At 35.1% G+C, this 18,414-nt stretch overlaps 4 protein-coding genes across 4 annotated transcripts; 2 read left to right on the top strand and 2 right to left on the bottom strand.

Moving 5' to 3' along the window:
- Positions 1 to 2,519: 2,519 nt before the first annotated feature.
- On the top strand, positions 2,520 to 5,095 carry LOC133337469 (SH3 domain-containing protein Dlish). Its single transcript, XM_061545687.1, has 3 exons — positions 2,520 to 2,612; positions 2,793 to 3,760; positions 4,930 to 5,095. The coding sequence occupies exons 1-3, from the start codon at positions 2,567 to 2,569 to the stop codon at positions 5,092 to 5,094; spliced, it is 1,179 nt and encodes a 392-aa protein (XP_061401671.1). The 5' UTR covers positions 2,520 to 2,566; the 3' UTR covers position 5,095.
- Positions 5,096 to 6,056: 961 nt separating this feature from the next.
- Positions 6,057 to 9,247, bottom strand: LOC133337465 (uncharacterized). Its single transcript, XM_061545683.1, has 3 exons — positions 8,075 to 9,247; positions 7,526 to 7,662; positions 6,057 to 6,119 (listed from the first exon to the last, which is right to left on the bottom strand). Exons 1-3 carry the CDS (start codon positions 9,245 to 9,247, stop codon positions 6,083 to 6,085), a joined length of 1,347 nt encoding a protein of 448 aa, XP_061401667.1. The 3' UTR covers positions 6,057 to 6,082.
- A 4,462-nt stretch (positions 9,248 to 13,709) lies between these two features.
- On the top strand, positions 13,710 to 16,035 carry LOC133337468 (protein SDA1 homolog). The gene is made up of 2 exons (XM_061545686.1): positions 13,710 to 13,902; positions 13,964 to 16,035. The coding sequence occupies exons 1-2, from the start codon at positions 13,711 to 13,713 to the stop codon at positions 16,028 to 16,030; spliced, it is 2,259 nt and encodes a 752-aa protein (XP_061401670.1). The 5' UTR covers position 13,710; the 3' UTR covers positions 16,031 to 16,035.
- A 1,450-nt stretch (positions 16,036 to 17,485) lies between these two features.
- LOC133337467 (RNA-binding protein 8A) lies at positions 17,486 to 18,070 on the bottom strand. Its single transcript, XM_061545685.1, has 2 exons — positions 17,993 to 18,070; positions 17,486 to 17,925 (listed from the first exon to the last, which is right to left on the bottom strand). The coding sequence occupies exons 1-2, from the start codon at positions 18,051 to 18,053 to the stop codon at positions 17,486 to 17,488; spliced, it is 501 nt and encodes a 166-aa protein (XP_061401669.1). The 5' UTR covers positions 18,054 to 18,070.
- Positions 18,071 to 18,414: the final 344 nt, after the last annotated feature.

The raw sequence follows: 18,414 nt of genomic DNA, 5'->3' as shown, positions 1-18,414 counted from the left end.
AAAAAATGCTAATGGCCATTGGAAGTGATGACTTGGACGAGAATTTGAAAAAATAAACGCAACGCCATGCAATTTCATTGCATTGCATTGCCCACTTACCTTGGACAACAAATAGCCTACAAAGTTGAATAAACTTTGTGGGTCGTTGTTGGCGGTTTTTCTATATATTTTTTTATTATTTTCATTTCTAACTTCTATATTTAGAAATTGAAGGCATTTTGTTGTCAAATAATATTTTTTTGTTTTTTGAATTGTTGATTTCAGGCGATAGTTTTTGATGTGAACGAAACTGATCATTGCCACTAATCAATAAATAAGTGAAATATAAAATTTTGGCAATAGGTTTTTCAGAAAATATTAAAAAAAATTCCCACATCTTTACAGTGCTTGAAAAATATTTTTAATTTTTTTCAAAGACTAATAAAATGCGTGGATTTTTAAAAGTATTTTTTTCATGGACTATAGAAAGGCTTGCATTTTTATACCCTGCACCACACTGGGGTACAGGGTATTATGTCTTTGTGCATATGTTTGTAACAGGCAAAAATAATCGAGATAGGCTCATGGTTCCTTTTGAGAATAAGCATAGAATCACTTTCGGAGTCGATTTATGCATGTTCGTCCGTCTGTCCATGTTAAATTGTAAACAAAGTACAGGTCGCATTTGTGATCCGAATTGGATGAAATTTGGCACAGGTCACTTATTTGGCCCAAGGACGAACCCAATTGAAATTGGGAAAAATCGGTTTAGATTTAGATATAGCTCCCATATATGTTTTCCGATTCTATGTAAATAGTGTTCCAAAGTCCCTATATATCTTTCGATTTGCACGAAATTTGGCACAGCGTACTGAATTGGGTCTACAATGATGTGTGTTAAGTTTCGTGAAAATCGGTTCAGATTTAGATATAGCTCCCATATACATTTTCGTTCGATTTAAGGTAAATAGTGCACCAAAGTCCCTCAATATATCTTTCGATTTGCACGAAATTTGGCACAGCGTACTGAATTGGGTCTACAATGATGTGTGTTAAGTTTCGTGAAAATCGGTTCAGATTAGATATAGCTCCCATATATATTTTCGTCCGATTTAAGGTAAATGGTGTACCAAAATCCCTATATATATTTTTCGATTTGCACGAAATTGGCACATCATAATGAATTAGGCCTACAATTATGTGTGTTAAGTTTCCTTAAAATCGGTTCAGATTTAGATATAGCTTCCATATATATTTTCGTCCGATTTAAGGTAAATGGTGTACCAAAGTCCCTATATATCTTTCGATTTGCACGAAATTTGGCACAGCGTACTGAATTGGGTCTACAATGATCTGTGCTAAATTTCGTGAAAATCGGTTTAGATTTAGATATAGCTCCCATATATATTTTCGTCCGATTGTAGGTAAATGGTGCACCAAAGTCCTTATGTATCCTTCGATTTGCACGAAATTTGGCATAGCGCACTGAATTAAGTCTAAAACGATGCATGTTAATTTTCGTGAAAATCGGTTCAGATTTAGATATAGCTCCCACATATATTTTCGTCCGATTTAAGGTGGTGCACCAAAGCCCCTATAAATCTTTCGATTTTCACGAAATTTGGCACAGTGTACTGAATTAAGAGTAGAATGATGTGTGTTAGGTTTCGTGGAAATCAGTTCAGATTTAGATATAGCTCCCACATATATTTTCGTCCGATTTAAGGTAAATGGTGCACCAAAGTCCCTAAATATCTTTCGATTTGCACGAAATTTGGCACAGCGTACTGAATTGGGTCTAGAATGATGTGTATTAAATTTCCCGGATAAGATTTAAATATAGCTTCCATATATAATTGGCACAGCGTACTGAATTAGGTCTAGAATGATGTGTGTTAAGTTTCTTGAAAATCGGTTGCAGAATGACATGTTTATGGATCCAATTTCATTTCACTGGTCATTGGGCTATAGGAAGGCGTGGATTTTATAAAATATTTTCTCTAAAAATATTATTTTCATGGACTGGATTTTTTTTGTGGGCTATAAAATCTTTATTTTAATATTAATTTAATAAGTGGCCATAAAAATGTGACCTTTCTTATTAAAACAATGAATTTTATTTCGAATATATTTGTTTTCGTAGTTTTGTCTAATCTTTTGGAATTCCGTCAAACCACATCATAAAAATGCAAACGAGGCAATAATTTTTGAATATGTTACACACATTAATTACAATCAATATTTTGTAATTGGGCGCCATCTCGTATTAATTCCACATACTTCATTCTGATGCTGTGAGGGAATCCAACAAGAAGATCTCTTTTGTTTGGCATATCTCTCTTCTCTATAGCAATCAGCTGTTTTACTACACCATACCAAGGCTAAGGCATTTCGATACGAATACAGTAGATGACAACAATGAAAAGTAGTGTCAAACAAAACTCGGCTTGAGAAAAATGCTATAAAAACATAAATTGAATAAAGTGATACTTATAAAAGAATTAAAAATAAACAATTTTTATATCCAACATTTTTGGAATATTATAATTTTTATAAAAAAAAGTGAATAAAAACAACAACAACAAATATGGCATTTTTGTGTCCCGTGCGTATGAGGCGTGATAAAAAGAAAGGTATACACATATATGTCCAAAAAGGCGAACCTCCATGTTATAAACAAGTTATTGATGAAGAATGTGGGGGTCACCTTTCCTCTTTACACAACCAAAAGACTTAAGACACATACTTGCAAGAGTAAACAAAACAAAAGACTTAAGAAACAAACTTAATTTTTATTTTCCTAACATTTTCAGCCACCAATGCCAACATTGAACGTGATCTACCCCTACCCGGTGGTGTTACCGTGGGCCTAGGACGCATTACTGGATCTTCGAGCATAGAAACCCTGGTACGTGTTGGCATTGAAAAGGAACACGGCTTAAGTCCCGATTCCAAAATGGTTGTCCTGCACGATTTCACCCCTTGTGTGGATGATGAACTGGAGGTGAAACGTGGTCAAGTAGTCAACATTTTGTATCGGGAAAATGATTGGGTTTATGTTATTGGTGAAGATTCACGCCAGGAAGGTTTCATACCCTATTCCTATTGTGCTCCCTATAATACCCAGCTGGCAGATATGGCCATAAAAAAGAAACTTCCACGCGGGGAAAGCGGAGAGCACAGTGAAACCATACCCTTAATTAGCCCGACGAATGACACAACAAAATTGGATTTAATTGAAGAGGTTAGCAATGCCCAGGCAGCATTAAAAAATGCTGTCGCCGAACTCAATTCCCCACTGCTAATGGATGGGGAGTGTACTCCGTTTCACAAGGAACCCAATGGGCGGTATATTGTCCTCTATACATTTATTGCACGCGATGAAAATGATCTCTCCGTGGAGAGAGGAGAATTTGTAACGCTCCTTAATCGTGATGATGTCGATTGGTTTTGGATTGTTCGCAGTGATGGACAGGAGGGATTTGTGCCATCGGCATTCATATATCCGGCTGATAGTGTTTTGCAGACTCAGCAAAAGTTAATGGAAAATTCTCTGAGTAAATCCAATGGGCAGATATCGACTGGGTCTGGAGCAACCCAAGGAAATTTGAATTCTTTAAGTCAACCCGTTACAATGCCAAGTAATGGTACCACTGGTGTTGAGAATCCATTGCAGACTTCGCAACAGCAGGGCCAACATAATTCACAAAATTCATCGGCCCAAATTCCTGCAGATGATGTTCGTTATGGCACCGAATTGGTTATGCTGTATGATTATAAGGTAAGCAAGGGAAATTTTTTTTTAAATTTCATAAGGGGCGGATTTTTGGAAATATTTTTAAAGGTCCGTAACAAGGCGCGGATTTTGGTACAGGGTATTATGTCTTTGTGCATATGTTTGTAACAGGCAAAAGGAAACGAGATAGACACATGGTTCATTTTGAGAATATGCATAGAATCACTTTCTAAGTCGATTTATGCATGTCCGTCCGTCTGTCCATGTTAAATTGTAAACAAAGTACAGGTCGCATTTATGATCAGAATTGGATAAAATTTGGCTCAGGCCATCTATTTGGCCCAAGGACGAACCCTATTGAAATTGGAAAAATCGGTTCAGATTTAGATATAGCTCCCATATATATTTTTGTCCGATTTAATGTAAATGGTGTACCAAAGTCCCTATATATACTACGATTTGCACGAAATTTGGCACAGCGTACTGGATTGAGTCTAGAATATGCGTGGCGTTTCCCGAAAATCAGTTTCAGTCTCGTCCGATTTAACTTAAATGGTTCACCAAAGTCCCTATATATCTTTTGATTTCCACGAAATTTTGCATAGCCGATTGACACCGAATTTTGCATAACGTACTGAAGATAATTCGGGAAAATCCGTTCAGATTTAGATATAGCTCCCATATATAGTTTCGTCAGAATTTATGTAGGACCCAAAATATGGCACAAATAAGGAACAAAGCCTGCTGAAATTAGTATAATCTAACCTATGACAAGTTTGGTTGAAATCGGTATATAATTGTATATACCTTCTATATCTATTTTCATCCGATTTAAGTAAATGGTGCACCATACTCCTTATGTTTGTAATATTGACATGAAATTTTGCACAATGTACAAAATTGAGCATTTTGATATTTTTGATATTTACTTTAAATAGATTTACATAATTTTGTCCCATTGTAACAAACGAATGGCATGTTTATGGATTGATCTAAGTCGGTTCACATTTAGATAAAGGTCACACATCCAATTGTATGTTAATGACCTTTCTGTTAGGATGCATTCGTTTAATATACCCATAGTGGTGAAGGGTATCATGTAGTGGGCCCAGTCCGACTTTACTACTTTCCTTACTGGTTAAAAATATGTTTGTCTAATATTTTTAAATTATTTCCAAATCCCCATTAAAATCCGGATTCTCTTTCATTTTCAGGCCCAGGCTCCCGATGACTTAAGCGTGCGTCGTGGTGATTGGATATATGCTGATCTAAATAATCAAACTGTTGACGGATGGTTGTGGTCTTATGCACCAAAGACCAGGAAATATGGTTTCATTCCAAAGGCATATGCCAGACCACCGGCCATGACCAGCCTTTAGAAATATAAACTAGAATAAGAATATAATATACAATTATTTTTAATTATTATTATTATATTTTTTATAATACTTTTTTATTAATTATTTTTTCAGCTATAATTATAATTTAAAAAAATATATAGATTTTTATGTGTACAATTTCTTATTTTATTTGTATGTATGTATGCGAGCATTAAAAAGAGAATACATTTCTTTCGAGAATTGATATTATCTACATACATATTTATCATTGGATATAAGGTCACTTTTATGTTTTGTTTCATTATATTATTGCTGTAATGTTATTTTTGTTTTATTTTCGGTTATCCTTCACTCATCCGTACAACTTAAGATTAAATTAACTATTTATAAATTACAAAAAATATATATACGCTTTTCTTTAAAATTAGTCTTAATTGTATTACAGTTTGGTATACGAATTTTATTATAAGATTCAATTTGATAGAAAAAAAAACAAATACATAGTTCTTCTTTTTTGTAGTAAGCAAATACACTTGCAATTAAAAGTTAAGAACAATAGATAAAATGTTTTGAGAACAAGAATACATTTTACTCTTAAACACAAGGTGGATATTTTCGAGAAACAAACGAAAAGAACAAATATATTTAGAAAAAAAATACTACAATTTTTCTTTTGCAATGTATACAGTAGCATATAATATCACTTATATATTGTGTGTGTATTTTTTTATTTAAGAAAAAATAATATGAAACTATTTGTAGCAAGGCTTTTTTGTATTTGAAATATACTAAAATAATTATGTTCAACATAATATATTTGTATATTGAAAGCCCGCTACCAATTAGAAAAGTAAGATTTAAAATAAAACATTTTTTGTAGACACCGTTTACATTAACTATACTCGATTTGGGAATATTATGAATGCCCCAAAGTGTTGCTAGCAGCCTAATTAAAAATTATATCTAAAAAATTGTGTGTTTCTATTTGTGGGATTCATTGTGTTATTCCTTTTTGTTATTCGGCCTCTTAGGCATTTCCATTTGTGGGATTTATATTTAGAGTGCTGCAAAAAAGAAAACAGGAGACCATTAATATAATAAGTCGTGAATTTTTAAAAAATATTTTTTTAAACTATAACGAGTCGTGATTTTTTTTAATCATAGTTTTTCAAGGTCCATAACAAGACGTGGATTTTTTTACCCTTCACCACACTGTGGTCAGGGTATTATGTCTTCATACATATGTCTGTAACAGGCAAAAATAAACGAGAAAGGCACATGGTTCCTTTTGAGAATATGCATAGAATCACTTTCTGAGTCGGTTTACGCGGGTACGTCTATCCGTCCGTCCATGTATTTTTGTGAGCAAAATACAGGTCGCATTCATGATCTGATTTGGATGAAATTTGGCACAGGTCACTTATTTGGCCCAAGGACGAACCCTATTGAGATTGGGAAAAATCGGTTCAGATTTAGATATAGCTCCCATATATATTTTCGTCCGATTTAATGTAAATGGTGCACCAAAGTCCCTATATATCGTTCGATTTGCACGAAATTTGGCACAGCGTAATGAATTAGGTCTAGAATGATGTGTGTTAAATTTCCTGAAAATGGGTTCAGATATAGATATAGCTACCATATATATTTTCGTCCGATTTAATGTAAATAGTTCACCAATATCCCTATATATCTTACGATTTGCCCGAAATTTGCATTAACGTATTGAATTAGGTCTAGAATGATGTGTGTTAAGTTTCCTGAAAATCGGTTCAGATTTAGATATAGCTCCCATATATATTTTCGTCCGATTTAATGTAAATGGTCCACCAAAGTCCCTATATATTTTCGATTTGCACGAAATTTGGCACAGCGTAATGAATTAGGTCTAGAATGATGTGTGTTAAATTTCCTGAAAATCGGTTCAGATATAGATATAGCTACCATATATATTTTCGTCCAATTTAATGTAAATGGTTCACCAAAGTCCCTATATATCTTTCGATTTGCCCGAAATTTGCCATAGCGTATTGAATTAGGTCTAGAATGATGTGTGTTAAGTTTCCTGAAAATCGGTTCAGATTTAGATATAACTCCCATATATATTTTCGTCCGATTAAATGTAAATGATGCACCAAAGTCCCCATATATATCTTTCGATTTGCACGAAATTTGGCACAGCGTAAAGAATTAGGTCTAAAATGATGCGTGTTAAGTTTCGTGAAAATCGGTTCAGATTTAGATATAGCTCCCATATATATTTTCGTACGATTTAAGGTAAATGGTGTACCAAAGTCCCTTAATATCTCTCGGTTTGCACGAAATTTGGCACAATTTCATTTTACTGGTCATTTAAAAATGCGACGTCTGTTAGGATTCATATGTTGAATATATCCAAAGTGGTGAGGGGTATCATATAGTCGGCCCCATCCGACTTTACTTCTTTCCTTACTGGTTTTTATATACTTACTTTAGCATATCTTTCAATTGCTCCTTCTCTTGATGGACATCGCGCAGTTTTTGTTGTAGTTGTAATATTAAATCATTTTTGTTGTTTATTTGCATTTTCAAATGGGCAATTGTCTCCTCTTGTGCTTCAAATATTGCCTACAACAAACATGAAAAAAATATGATAAGGAAATTGATTATTAAGTACGCAAACAAACTACATTTGTAATCTTCGAAAAAATCTAATTTTAAGCTATTTTGATAAGAAACCAAATAGACCACAAAACAATGTGACTGACTAATGTTTATAATTATAAAAATATACATACAGATATATGTAGTAGATATGCTTTTTGTAACGAGCAAATATGAGAATGGTAACACCGGCCTGCTGGTAGCAATTAGCACCATCATATTCTCAAATTAAGGTTATTCAATATGAAATATGTTTGAATATGCAAACGAAATATAATGCAATTCAATTTTGGAGGAATCGAAAGACTAATTGTTGTACTATAATTTAATGGCTTCCCTTTGTAGACTTGACCCAATATTAAAGATTAACACTCACCCTACACTCTTCCATTGATTCGGAATACGAAGGTGGTTCATCCAGACAGAAAAATTCCCTTACCAGCTGACACTTCCGCAATTCCTCTTTACTCATTATGGAATTGACAAACATTTGCAGGCCTTGTATGCGATTATCCAAAAACACCGAATTGAAATTATCGCCGAAAATCTTCTTGCGCGGTAAATTCAGGGTGAGATGTGGAAATGACTGTTTCAATTTCGTATTGAGACGTACAAAATCTGTATAGCGCCTCAGGACGAGCCAACAATCATTTGTATGGGGATTTTCAACACGTAATTTATAGACGGTAAATCGGGCTCGCTCTTCCATAACTTCATAGCCAATTATGGGTATGCGTAATATACTATTTGGATCGACAGGCGGAACGGAATGACTCAGACCACTTATCGATGAGGATGTCATTTCACTTGTGGACATGGAATTTGTACGTTGTGTTCTCTTGTAATTACCCTCGCTCATGCGTCTTTGTGGTGGTACCCCACCACCACCACCTGGGCAGTGAGCCATTACATCTATGTGATGGTGTGATGTTGAGGCATATGAGGATTGTGTTAGGTCACGATGGGATCTTGCACCACTTAACATGTTTGTGTTAGATTGTTGCACCTTACGTGGTGCTATTGCGGATTGTGACAAACGTTTTATGTGGTTGTTGTTATTATTAGAATTGTTGTTGTTACTGGCAGTTTGGTAGTTGTGTGTTGAAATGGTCTTCAGGCAAACCTCGGATTTTGCATTCAACAAAGCACCTTGTTTCAATTGATTTTGACTGCTCAACAGCTTATCGATGTCACCTTCAGACTTGGTTCTAACCAAACGGGCGGCCTCCAAACGGCGTAACGTTTCCGAAGGTTCACCAAATTCCGGGTTCGATTGTGTCAAACGGCCCAGTAATTTATGCTGTTGTTTTAGATTACTCAGCAAGTGATTATTGTGCTTTTTAATGGACGACTGCAAGGAGGTGCCCCCCACAGCACCTTGTTGTTGTTGCTGATGTTCGGTTGTTGCCTGATGTTGGTGGGTTCCCTTAATTGTTTTGGTTAATTTCCTAAATAGACTGGTGCGACCGTTTGCCACGGCCGCGGACGAACCCACAACAGAAGGGGGCAACAATTGATTCTCGCGCTTTTTGATAGCGCGCAAAGACATTTGGTTAACAACCCCCAAAAGGAAGCTCTCAGACCAATGGAATGAAGAACGGCGACGTTACGGGGTAAATGCCGGAAGCAATATTTGCAACAAAATTAGAAATTTGCACAAACAATGGTGGTGTTGTTGGTTACGACTGCGACGTGAAGGTGATGACGGCATCCACTTTGAACTCTTTGGTCTTCCAAAAGAAAAACAAAAAAAGAAAATCCAAAATATAAACACTTCCGACTCCCGACAAAATTATGACAATTCTGCAACAAATTTCGAATATTATTTGAAATGTTACAAACAAATACGAAACAAGAAAAACAGAACGAAAAAATTGAAATAAATAACAAAAAAACTTAAAAGACGTTGATTCTATGCTTTGTGTTGAGACGACGACTTGTATTTGTTTTTCTTTTCTACAGGCTATAGAAAAATAGTGTGGAACAGAGATGGTAAATCTCGTACTAGTGTACTTTTTTGGTGCGTTATTGGCCATTAATGGCATTAAGTACAAGGATTTTAGATTAGTATTCGATTTTTGTTTATCTTTTTCGGATGTTAGGATACAGATTTCGAAGAAATTTAATACAAAATGACAATTTAATCCACGCAACAGGTGTACAGTTCGTATTTGTTGTTATTTATAGCATTTTCATTTTTTCCATCCCTGTTGACAAGTATCCGACTACTTGATGCTAGGAATTTATAGACCGATAATTTACTTTTGGAGGTTTGCTAAAAAATATGGTATAATTTAACCCTTTTGACGTATTAATTAGCGCAACGAAGTTCGCTTCCAATTGTTAGCACACAACTTGCACTAAGTAAACCGGTTTTGATGCAAAATTGATAATTAGACAACTGATTTGCATTAGACTTTGTACTCAACTGCAACAATTTTTTTGTTCACATTTGGTCTGTTACCGTACTGCAAGAATCTACTATTTTTTACTACGATAACGAATTGTCCTTTATGATATCGAAGAAAATAGTAAAATCGAGTAGATTCTTGCAGTACGGGAACAGACCAATTATTAGCTGAAAATAACGGGAACATTGCACTCTTTTCATCAAATGTACACTTCTACACACCATGAGTTAGACTCGTGATAATCAATTTAGGCACAAAAATTGTACCAGGAGTCAGACTCGTGGAAATACGTCAAAGGGTTAAGGGAATATTTAACAAAATCAGCGAGAGAAAAAGATCTGAAGTCGGACGAAACCCACTATGTGATACCCATGGTACAATTATACAAGGTAACTGCAAAACTATAACAAATACAATTCCACATCAACCACATAAAAAATTTGTATTGTATGTAACACTTGTGTCAGTTTAATATTGTTTTATTTTTTCTGGTCCCTATATATTATAAAGCTCAAATTGCGTGGTACAATTATAAAAGGTAACAGCAAATCCCAGCTGATTTGATTCCAACGTAATACTAGTGTCAATATGAATTCGACAAATTATGTTTTGTTTCAGTACTTTTTTTACCCTTTATGGCCCAATATTGCCCACAGGCAACAACGTGTTTTAGAGCCTTTATTTAATATACAGCAAGTGCATATTAGATTATGGACGACATATATCAAAAGAAAAATCTAAAAAATTCAAAGTTTGGTAAAGTTATGAGCTTTTCAATATAGAAAAGAGGGCAAAATGTGTACAGTACCAATAGGTGTATACAGTCCAAATTATTTAAATCGGTTTGTATTCGAATTATACGGATTCTGCCATTAGAAATATTTTTTATTCTTGTAAAAAAGAATATAGAAAATTATTTAAATTGATTTTCCGTCAATTTTGCATTTGGATTTCTTGACATTGGACCTTTATTTAGAATGTACTGCATCTCCCGAATGCTGGGATGTAGCGATGTCAAATTTTGTTAATATCCTATTTAGGATAGTTGCATTAAATCTGTGAACAGAAAATTGTGCTATGATTACGGAAAAAAATCAGGGTTCAAAGATAATTGACTGCCTGACATTATGAATTGACTGACATTATGAAAACGTAAACAAAGTCGAAATTTTTGAGATTAGACTTGAGAAAAAACAGTTGTTTTCCGATTTCGATTGCTACTTGTGTGACCTTATTTATAGATCTTGGATATCACATTTTTGATTTATGTAGATCGTATGGTCACATTAGTTCCGTTCCCAAACCTAAAAGAATATACTAATTTTGAAGTTTTGCAACTTTTTACTCGAAATCCGTTTCTATATCCACAAAACTGCTAAAACATTGAATCAAATTTAATAAAAGTACGTTTAGATTGTATAAACCAGTGGGTTTAAATTACCAATTCCATTGATAAGAGAGCACAAAACAAAATGGTTTTTTTGTAAAATTTTTACTCGAGAAATTTGGCCGAGTAAAAATTGTAAACAGGAATGCCTACTTCTGATTGTCTGTTATGTTGATTATGAATACTGCCATCTAAGTTTTGGCATATTTACTAGATTAGCGTTCCAGAACTTTTTAAATTATTTTGTACTCTGAGAACGATTTTGAAATGTTTCCATTTTACTAGCTTTAATATTAAACCTTTGAGCCCTGATTTTTTCCGTAATCATAGCACAATTTTCTGTTCACAGATTTAATGCAACTATCCTAAATAGGATATTAACAAAATTTGACATCGCTATATCCCAGCATTCGGGAGATACAGTACATTCTGTGGAAGTGTATTTGTTATAGTTTTGCAGTTACATTGTATAATTGTACCATGGGTATCACATAGTGGGCTTTGTCCGACTTCAGACCTTTTTCTCGCTTAGTCTGCTTTTCCACAGGCAAATTTTTATTTGGCAAATACTAAGTTTGTAGGCGAGAGGGGTGCGAGGAAGAAAAACAAAAATTTGCCTGTTCAGAATTTTCCGTACACGCAAATACTGCTTTGCTCTGTTCGTTGAAAACAATTTTGTTGACATTTCCTTTTGAACCTATTCGCTTTACTGACACACAGCCGGCTTTTGTTTACAAACCTGTTGCTTTAATATAATAAAATATATAAAAAATATTAAAAAAAAAATCTTTAAAATGCAAACACTTTTGACTTTTATTTTCTTTCTTTTGTATTTTGATTCGCAAAATTGGCAAAGAAAAATTTGCTAATGGAAAAGCAAGCGAAAATTTCAAAAGTGAAAACAAAAAAATTGCCAAATAAAAATCTGCCTGTGGAAAAGCAGACTTATTTTGTTTAATATTCCCTTAAATTATACCATATTTTTTAGCAAACCCCCAAAAGTAAATTATCGGTCTATAAATCCCTAACATCAAAACAAGTAGTCGGTTACTTGTCAACAGGGATGGAAAAAATGAAAATGCTATAAATAACAACAAATACGAACTGTACACCTGTTGCGTGGATTAAATTGTCATTTTGTATTAAATTTCTTCGAAATCTGTATCCTAACATCCGAAAAAGATAAACAAAAATCGAATACTAATCTAAAATCCTTGTACTTAATGCCATTAATGGCCAATAACGCACCAAAAAAGTACACTAGTACGAGATTTACCATCTCTGTTCCACACTATTTTTCTATAGCCTGTAGAAAAGAAAAACAAATACAAGTCGTCGTCTCAACACAAAGCATAGAATCAACGTCTTTTAAGTTTTTTTGTTATTTATTTCAATTTTTTCGTTCTGTTTTTCTTGTTTCGTATTTGTTTGTAACATTTCAAATAATATTCGAAATTTGTTGCAGAATTGTCATAATTTTGTCGGGAGTCGGAAGTGTTTATATTTTGGATTTTCTTTTTTTGTTTTTCTTTTGGAAGACCAAAGAGTTCAAAGTGGATGCCGTCCTTGTGGTTGTTGTATAAGGTCCCCAAGCTAGAAATCGAAATCGGAAAACAGCTGTTTTTTTCAAGTCTAATGTCAAAAATTTTGATTTTGTTTACGTTTTCATAATGGAAGTCAATTCACAATAATGCATTTTGACAGCAAACTTGAGAGGTATCGATTTCCAGCTGGCCTCCCTGGGTGACCTTATTTATAGACCATGATGAATGACAAACATTAAAGGTCACTCTATTAAACCGATTTAATGTATTTTTGTAAGCAGGCACTTGAAATCATGCAGAGGTATGGAATTAGTTACATGGGATATCAGCACAACTATTTCAAAATAAGTTTTTGGAAATATTTTTGACATATCAATTAGTCTATTCCCGTCCTACAAGAATTTACTATTTTTTATTACGATAATTGGTCTTTTCCTGTTGTTTGGTGAATTTTCCTTTTTAAATATGCCCCACTTGTTACCTCATTAAATGTACTTTGCAATTAATCAAATGAAATTATCGATTAATATAATTGACCAATATCGATTTATGGATCCCCAACAGAAAAAACGTGTCCGTTGTTTTGGGCACTTCGTTTTTTTCTACTTGTCCTTTTTAATTTTAATAATTTAATATTTTCCCTATATATTGAAAAGTATTAAAATTAAGTATGGTGCGACACAACAATCAGTTGCCGGATAATTTGCCGCAACTGCAGAATTTAATAAAACGTGATCCGGAATCGTATAAAGATGAATTTCAACAGCAGTATCGTCACTTCCTCAGCAGTTTGGAAGTGTTTGCCCTTAATCCAACGGAGGAAAATAAATCCCTAGATGAGCTGGTTATGTTCATAGCCCAGGTATGTGTGGGAGCTAATAAACTATTGTAAAGATTTTGTTTTACTATTGACAACTTTCCAGGTGGCTCAATGTTATCCCGAAGTCTGCCTACAGTTTCCACAACATTTGGTGGATCTTTTGAAGAATCATGCCACCACCTTGGATCCAGCAATGCGTAATTGTTTCGTTAAGGCTTTGATATTGCTGCGCAATAAAAATCTCATTCCGGCCTTGGATTTGTTGGAGCTGTTCTTCCAATTGTTGCGTTGCCCCGACAAACATTTGCGCATATTTTTACAAAATCACATTATCACCGATATCAAGAACATGAATGCCAAACATAAGGATATGAAGTTGAATTCCAGTTTACAAAATTTCATGTACTCCATGTTGAAAGATGCTAATCCCAAGGCAGCAAAAATGTCCGTCGACATTATGATCGACCTGTATAAGAAGAATATTTGGAATGATGAGAAGACGGTGAATGTTATTGCCACTGTGGGATGTTTTTCGAAAATCACCAAAGTTTTGGTTGCCTCCTTGAAATTCTTTTTGGGACACGATGAGGAAGATAAGGGTTCCGATGATTCGGATAGTGAAAATGAGGTTGATCTGAAAGGAGCCCTGTTGCAAAGTCGTGTAAACAAAAAGACCAAAAAACGCAAGAAGCAATTGGAACAGTTAAAGAAACAAGCTGTTAAGGCCCAGAAGAAAAAGAAGAATGCTCCCGCATTTAATTTCTCCGCCATTCATCTGATACACAATCCTCAAGGTTTGGCAGAGGGCTTGTTCAAGCAACTGCAGAACAACAATGAACGTTTCGAAGTGAAACTAATGCACTTGGATGTTATATCGCGTCTAATTGGTATCCACGAATTGTTCCTGTTCTCCTATTATCCATATATAACACGTTTCATTCAACCCCATCAGAGACAGGTTACACGTATTTTGCAATTTGCTGCCCAAGCGTCACATCCCTTGGTTCCGGGGGATGTTATCGAACCTATACTCAAGACAATAGCTAATAATTTCATTACCGAACGCAACTCCTCGGATGTAATGGCTATTGGTCTGAACGCCACACGTGAGATATGTATGCGGTGTCCTTTGGCCATGGGTGAAGATTTATTGCGTGATTTGGCAATGTACAAGGCCTATAAAGAAAAATCGGTGATGATGGCTGCACGTTCTTTGATTACACTGTACAGAGAACAGTTGCCAGCCTTGTTGCACAAAAAGGATCGAGGACGTTTGACAGAGGCTCAGGCTGAGAACAAGCCTAAAGCATATGGTCAGGTGGAGGTACATGAGACTATACCAGGTGCTGAGGCTTTGCTCAAATCATCTAAGACCATAGATTTGGGTAGTGATGATGATGACACCGATTCTAATGATGGAGGATGGGTTGATGTTTCCGATGATGAGGATGATGGTGGCCAATTCGATGATGAAGAAGTAGATGAGGATGATGAAGACGACGATGAGGAGGGTGATGATGACGACGAGGAATGTGATAGTGAAAATGACGATGAGGATGATGATGAAGACGATGACGAAGAGGATGAAGACGAATCTGATGAGGAAGAAAATGAAGAAACATCAGAAAAGCCCGAAAAAGATACAAAATCCCCTAAAGACAAAAAGGCTTCCCGCAAAAACTCAATATCATCGACCACATCAAAATCTTCGAAAAAATCACAAAAGTCCACCAAATCTGAAGCGAAAATTCTAAGTGAAAAAGAAGCAGCCCAAGAATTGGCATTGACACGTATTTTCACCGATGAAGATTTCAAACGTATCAACACAGCCAACCTCAAGAAAACCGTAACGAATGCCAGAAAACGTCCCCTCGAAAAGGATCGTCAAGAATTTGTAAAACTCGATAATATTGAAATGATCTATAAGAAACGTAAACACGACAAAGAAAGTCGTCTAGAGACAGTACGTAGTGGTCGTACCGATCGTGAGAAATTCGGTTGGAAAGATGGTCGGCAAAATGAAAACTGTTCGAAGACAAATCGTGAAAAACAAAAACACAAAAATCCTGTTATGATGCGTTACAAGGCGCGTTCAAAGATCAAGAAGAGTTTCCGCGAAAAGCAACAAGCTATGCGCAAGCATTTGTTGCACATTAAGAAAATGAAATAAGATGTATATGTCGTCTATATATTTTATTTTTAGGAAATAATTGTAAACATATTACAGCTAATGTTGAAATAATTACTAGTTATCTATTTAGTAGATACATGATTTTGTGTGTAAGTTTTATAAAATACAAAATGTACCTTTTTTTGGTATTGGAAATAAATATTTTTTTATATTTATTTTTACACCAAATTTTGTTTTGATATGTAAACGGGGGGTTAAGGTATATAATATTACAAAAACCAACTGAGAGCGGAGGGACTAATGGCGAACTTGACTTTTGTCTGACAGAAGTTCTCTGGTGGTTTATCTATTATAGAAGCCAGACCATTATCACAGAATGGGATAAGATGAACGACCCAATTTCGGATCATAGACCCCATTTCCGTGAAAACAAGTTCGAGTGTTTTTTTTTCTAAAGCTCTCTTCAGTTCGTTTATAAAGACTTCATTTAACTGTTTAAAGACTCTCTTCAGCTCGTCTACACAGGCTCCCTCCGACTCCTCTATAAAGAAACCCTCCGAATCGTCTTTAAAGAAGCCGCTCGTCAAAAAATAATCCCTTCAGCTCGTCTAGAAAGATCCTCTTCAGTTCATTCATAAAGACCTCCTTTGAATCGTCTATTAAGGCTATTCAGCCTGTAAAGACTTTCTTCATCCCGTCTAAAAAGACTCCCTTCAGTCCGCCTAAAAGACTCCCTTCAGCTCGTCGAAAAAGACTCCATCGTCTAAAAAGACTCTCTTCAGTTCGTCTAAAAAGACTCCCTGCAGCTCGTGTTAAGAGACTCCCTTCAGTTCGTCTAAAAAGACACCCTTAATCTCGCCTGAAAAGACTCCTGTCAGCTCGTCTCTAAAGCTGATGGGAGTCTTTTTAATAGAGAGTCGTCTAAAAATCATCCCTTCAGCTCGTCTAAAAAGACTTCTTACAGTTCGTCTATCAATACTGCCTTCTGCTCGTGTAGAAAGATTACCTTCGTCCGAATCGTCTATAAAGAATCTCTGCATTCAGCTTGTCTATGACTCCCTTCAGCTCTTCTATAAAGACTTCCTTCAGTTCGTCTATAAACATTGAAATATTCTTCTTTAAATGGTCTCCTTCTTCTTACAAAATTAAAATGCCACTAAATGTTTACAATGTATCCGAAATTCGTTTTATTACTTTTTTTTACATGTTAACATTACAAAAAAATGTTGGTCTGTATTCTTTGTAGCATCTCTTCATCATACATTTGTTTTTTTTTTTTTTTAATTTAACTATATTTACGATATATTTATGGTTCACTAATATGTATTTATGGTTCACTAATATGTAATATGAACTTCTTGTTGTTTCCTTTTTTATACCAAAGATTGAGTGTAGGTTTGTGTGAATGCAAATTAAAGTCTTAAATATAAATGTAAAATACAGTTGTTTCATTTTAGTCATAAAATTGCCATTACGCTCTTTTTTGTTCCTTTCTCAACGACGTCTTTTCTCCGATGACTTCTTCAAACGCTTCGGACCCTTTACAAAACACCAATCAACCTGTATGGCTTGACCCATAATTTCGGCACCATTCAGGGCATCTTTGGCGGCCAAAGCCTGTTTGTGTGTCTCAAATTCGACCAAAGCATAACCTTTGGAGAAACCCGTTCGTCGATCCAAATTCAAGTGGATATTTTTAATGTCACCGAAATCACAGAATTTCTCTTGTATTTCATCCTCCTGTGCCTCTTCGTGTATATTTGTCACAAACAAAATCCAACCCTCTACAGAACGTTGTGGACCGGGTTCCAGTTCATCGTCATCTTCGTGACGTACACGTTCATATTGATGGATGGTTTCACGCGTTGTGGTTTCACTGCCAAAACCTCTGCCTTTGCGGTGTTTTGCCTTCTCTTTAAGGCGGACAATACCCTCTACCCAAAAAAAAGAAAGCTTGTGTTTAGAACATCGCAGAGACTTAACTATTGCAATTATACTTACGATCACCGTCCTCATCAACCTCAAATTCTTCAGCATTATCAATATCCAAAACGTCAGCCATTGTTTAACTTTAGGAAAATGTTAAATGTTTAATTTCTAAAAATTCAATCCAATGTAATGAAAACACGAGTCGGCATCAATTTTGATGACTAGCTACGATGCCGGCGTATTTTTTATGTCAAAGTAACGGCGTTGCTGTTTAGATGATTGACGGCACGTCGAATGGAAATTAAGTGGCTTGGTGACACATTAGTAATTAGTCATTTCACAATAAATACGGTTAACGCAGCTGTTGTTGGAAGTCAGTAATCGATAATAAAACGATGTCATTCATAATGTGTACACCGATTTAGTTTAAAATATTAGTTTAATAATTCAATGTAATTTTCGGAGACTGACAATTGGTATGTTCCCGTACTGCA

This window comes from Musca vetustissima, unplaced genomic scaffold, assembly GCF_032173495.1.
Source record: "Musca vetustissima isolate MV318-11 ecotype Yass unplaced genomic scaffold, APGP_CSIRO_Mvet_v1 utg10921, whole genome shotgun sequence".
NCBI lineage: Eukaryota > Metazoa > Arthropoda > Insecta > Diptera > Muscidae > Musca > Musca vetustissima.
The sequence above is the reverse complement of the archived record's forward strand: the minus strand, read 5'-3'. Positions and strand labels throughout refer to the sequence as shown.

Excerpts from the sequence above, each read along its gene's own strand:
- LOC133337469 (XM_061545687.1), top strand. The coding sequence starts at position 2,567 with ATGGCATTTTTGTGTCCCGTGCGTATGAGGCGTGATAAAAAGAAAG. Across the intron at positions 2,613-2,792 it reads GAGGCGTGATAAAAAGAAAG|CCACCAATGCCAACATTGAA; the intron begins GTATACACATAT and ends TAACATTTTCAG. Across the intron at positions 3,761-4,929 it reads TTATGCTGTATGATTATAAG|GCCCAGGCTCCCGATGACTT; the intron begins GTAAGCAAGGGA and ends TTTCATTTTCAG.
- LOC133337465 (XM_061545683.1), bottom strand. The coding sequence starts at position 9,247 with ATGTCTTTGCGCGCTATCAAAAAGCGCGAGAATCAATTGTTGCCCCCT. Across the intron at positions 7,663-8,074 it reads AATCAATGGAAGAGTGTAGG|GCAATATTTGAAGCACAAGA; the intron begins GTGAGTGTTAAT and ends TGTTTGTTGTAG. Across the intron at positions 6,120-7,525 it reads CAATTGAAAGATATGCTAAA|CACTCTAAATATAAATCCCA; the intron begins GTAAGTATATAA and ends TCTTTTTTGCAG.
- LOC133337468 (XM_061545686.1), top strand. The coding sequence starts at position 13,711 with ATGGTGCGACACAACAATCAGTTGCCGGATAATTTGCCGCAACTGCAG. Across the intron at positions 13,903-13,963 it reads TGGTTATGTTCATAGCCCAG|GTGGCTCAATGTTATCCCGA; the intron begins GTATGTGTGGGA and ends ACAACTTTCCAG.
- LOC133337467 (XM_061545685.1), bottom strand. The coding sequence starts at position 18,053 with ATGGCTGACGTTTTGGATATTGATAATGCTGAAGAATTTGAGGTTGAT. Across the intron at positions 17,926-17,992 it reads GGTTGATGAGGACGGTGATC|AGGGTATTGTCCGCCTTAAA; the intron begins GTAAGTATAATT and ends TTTTTTGGGTAG.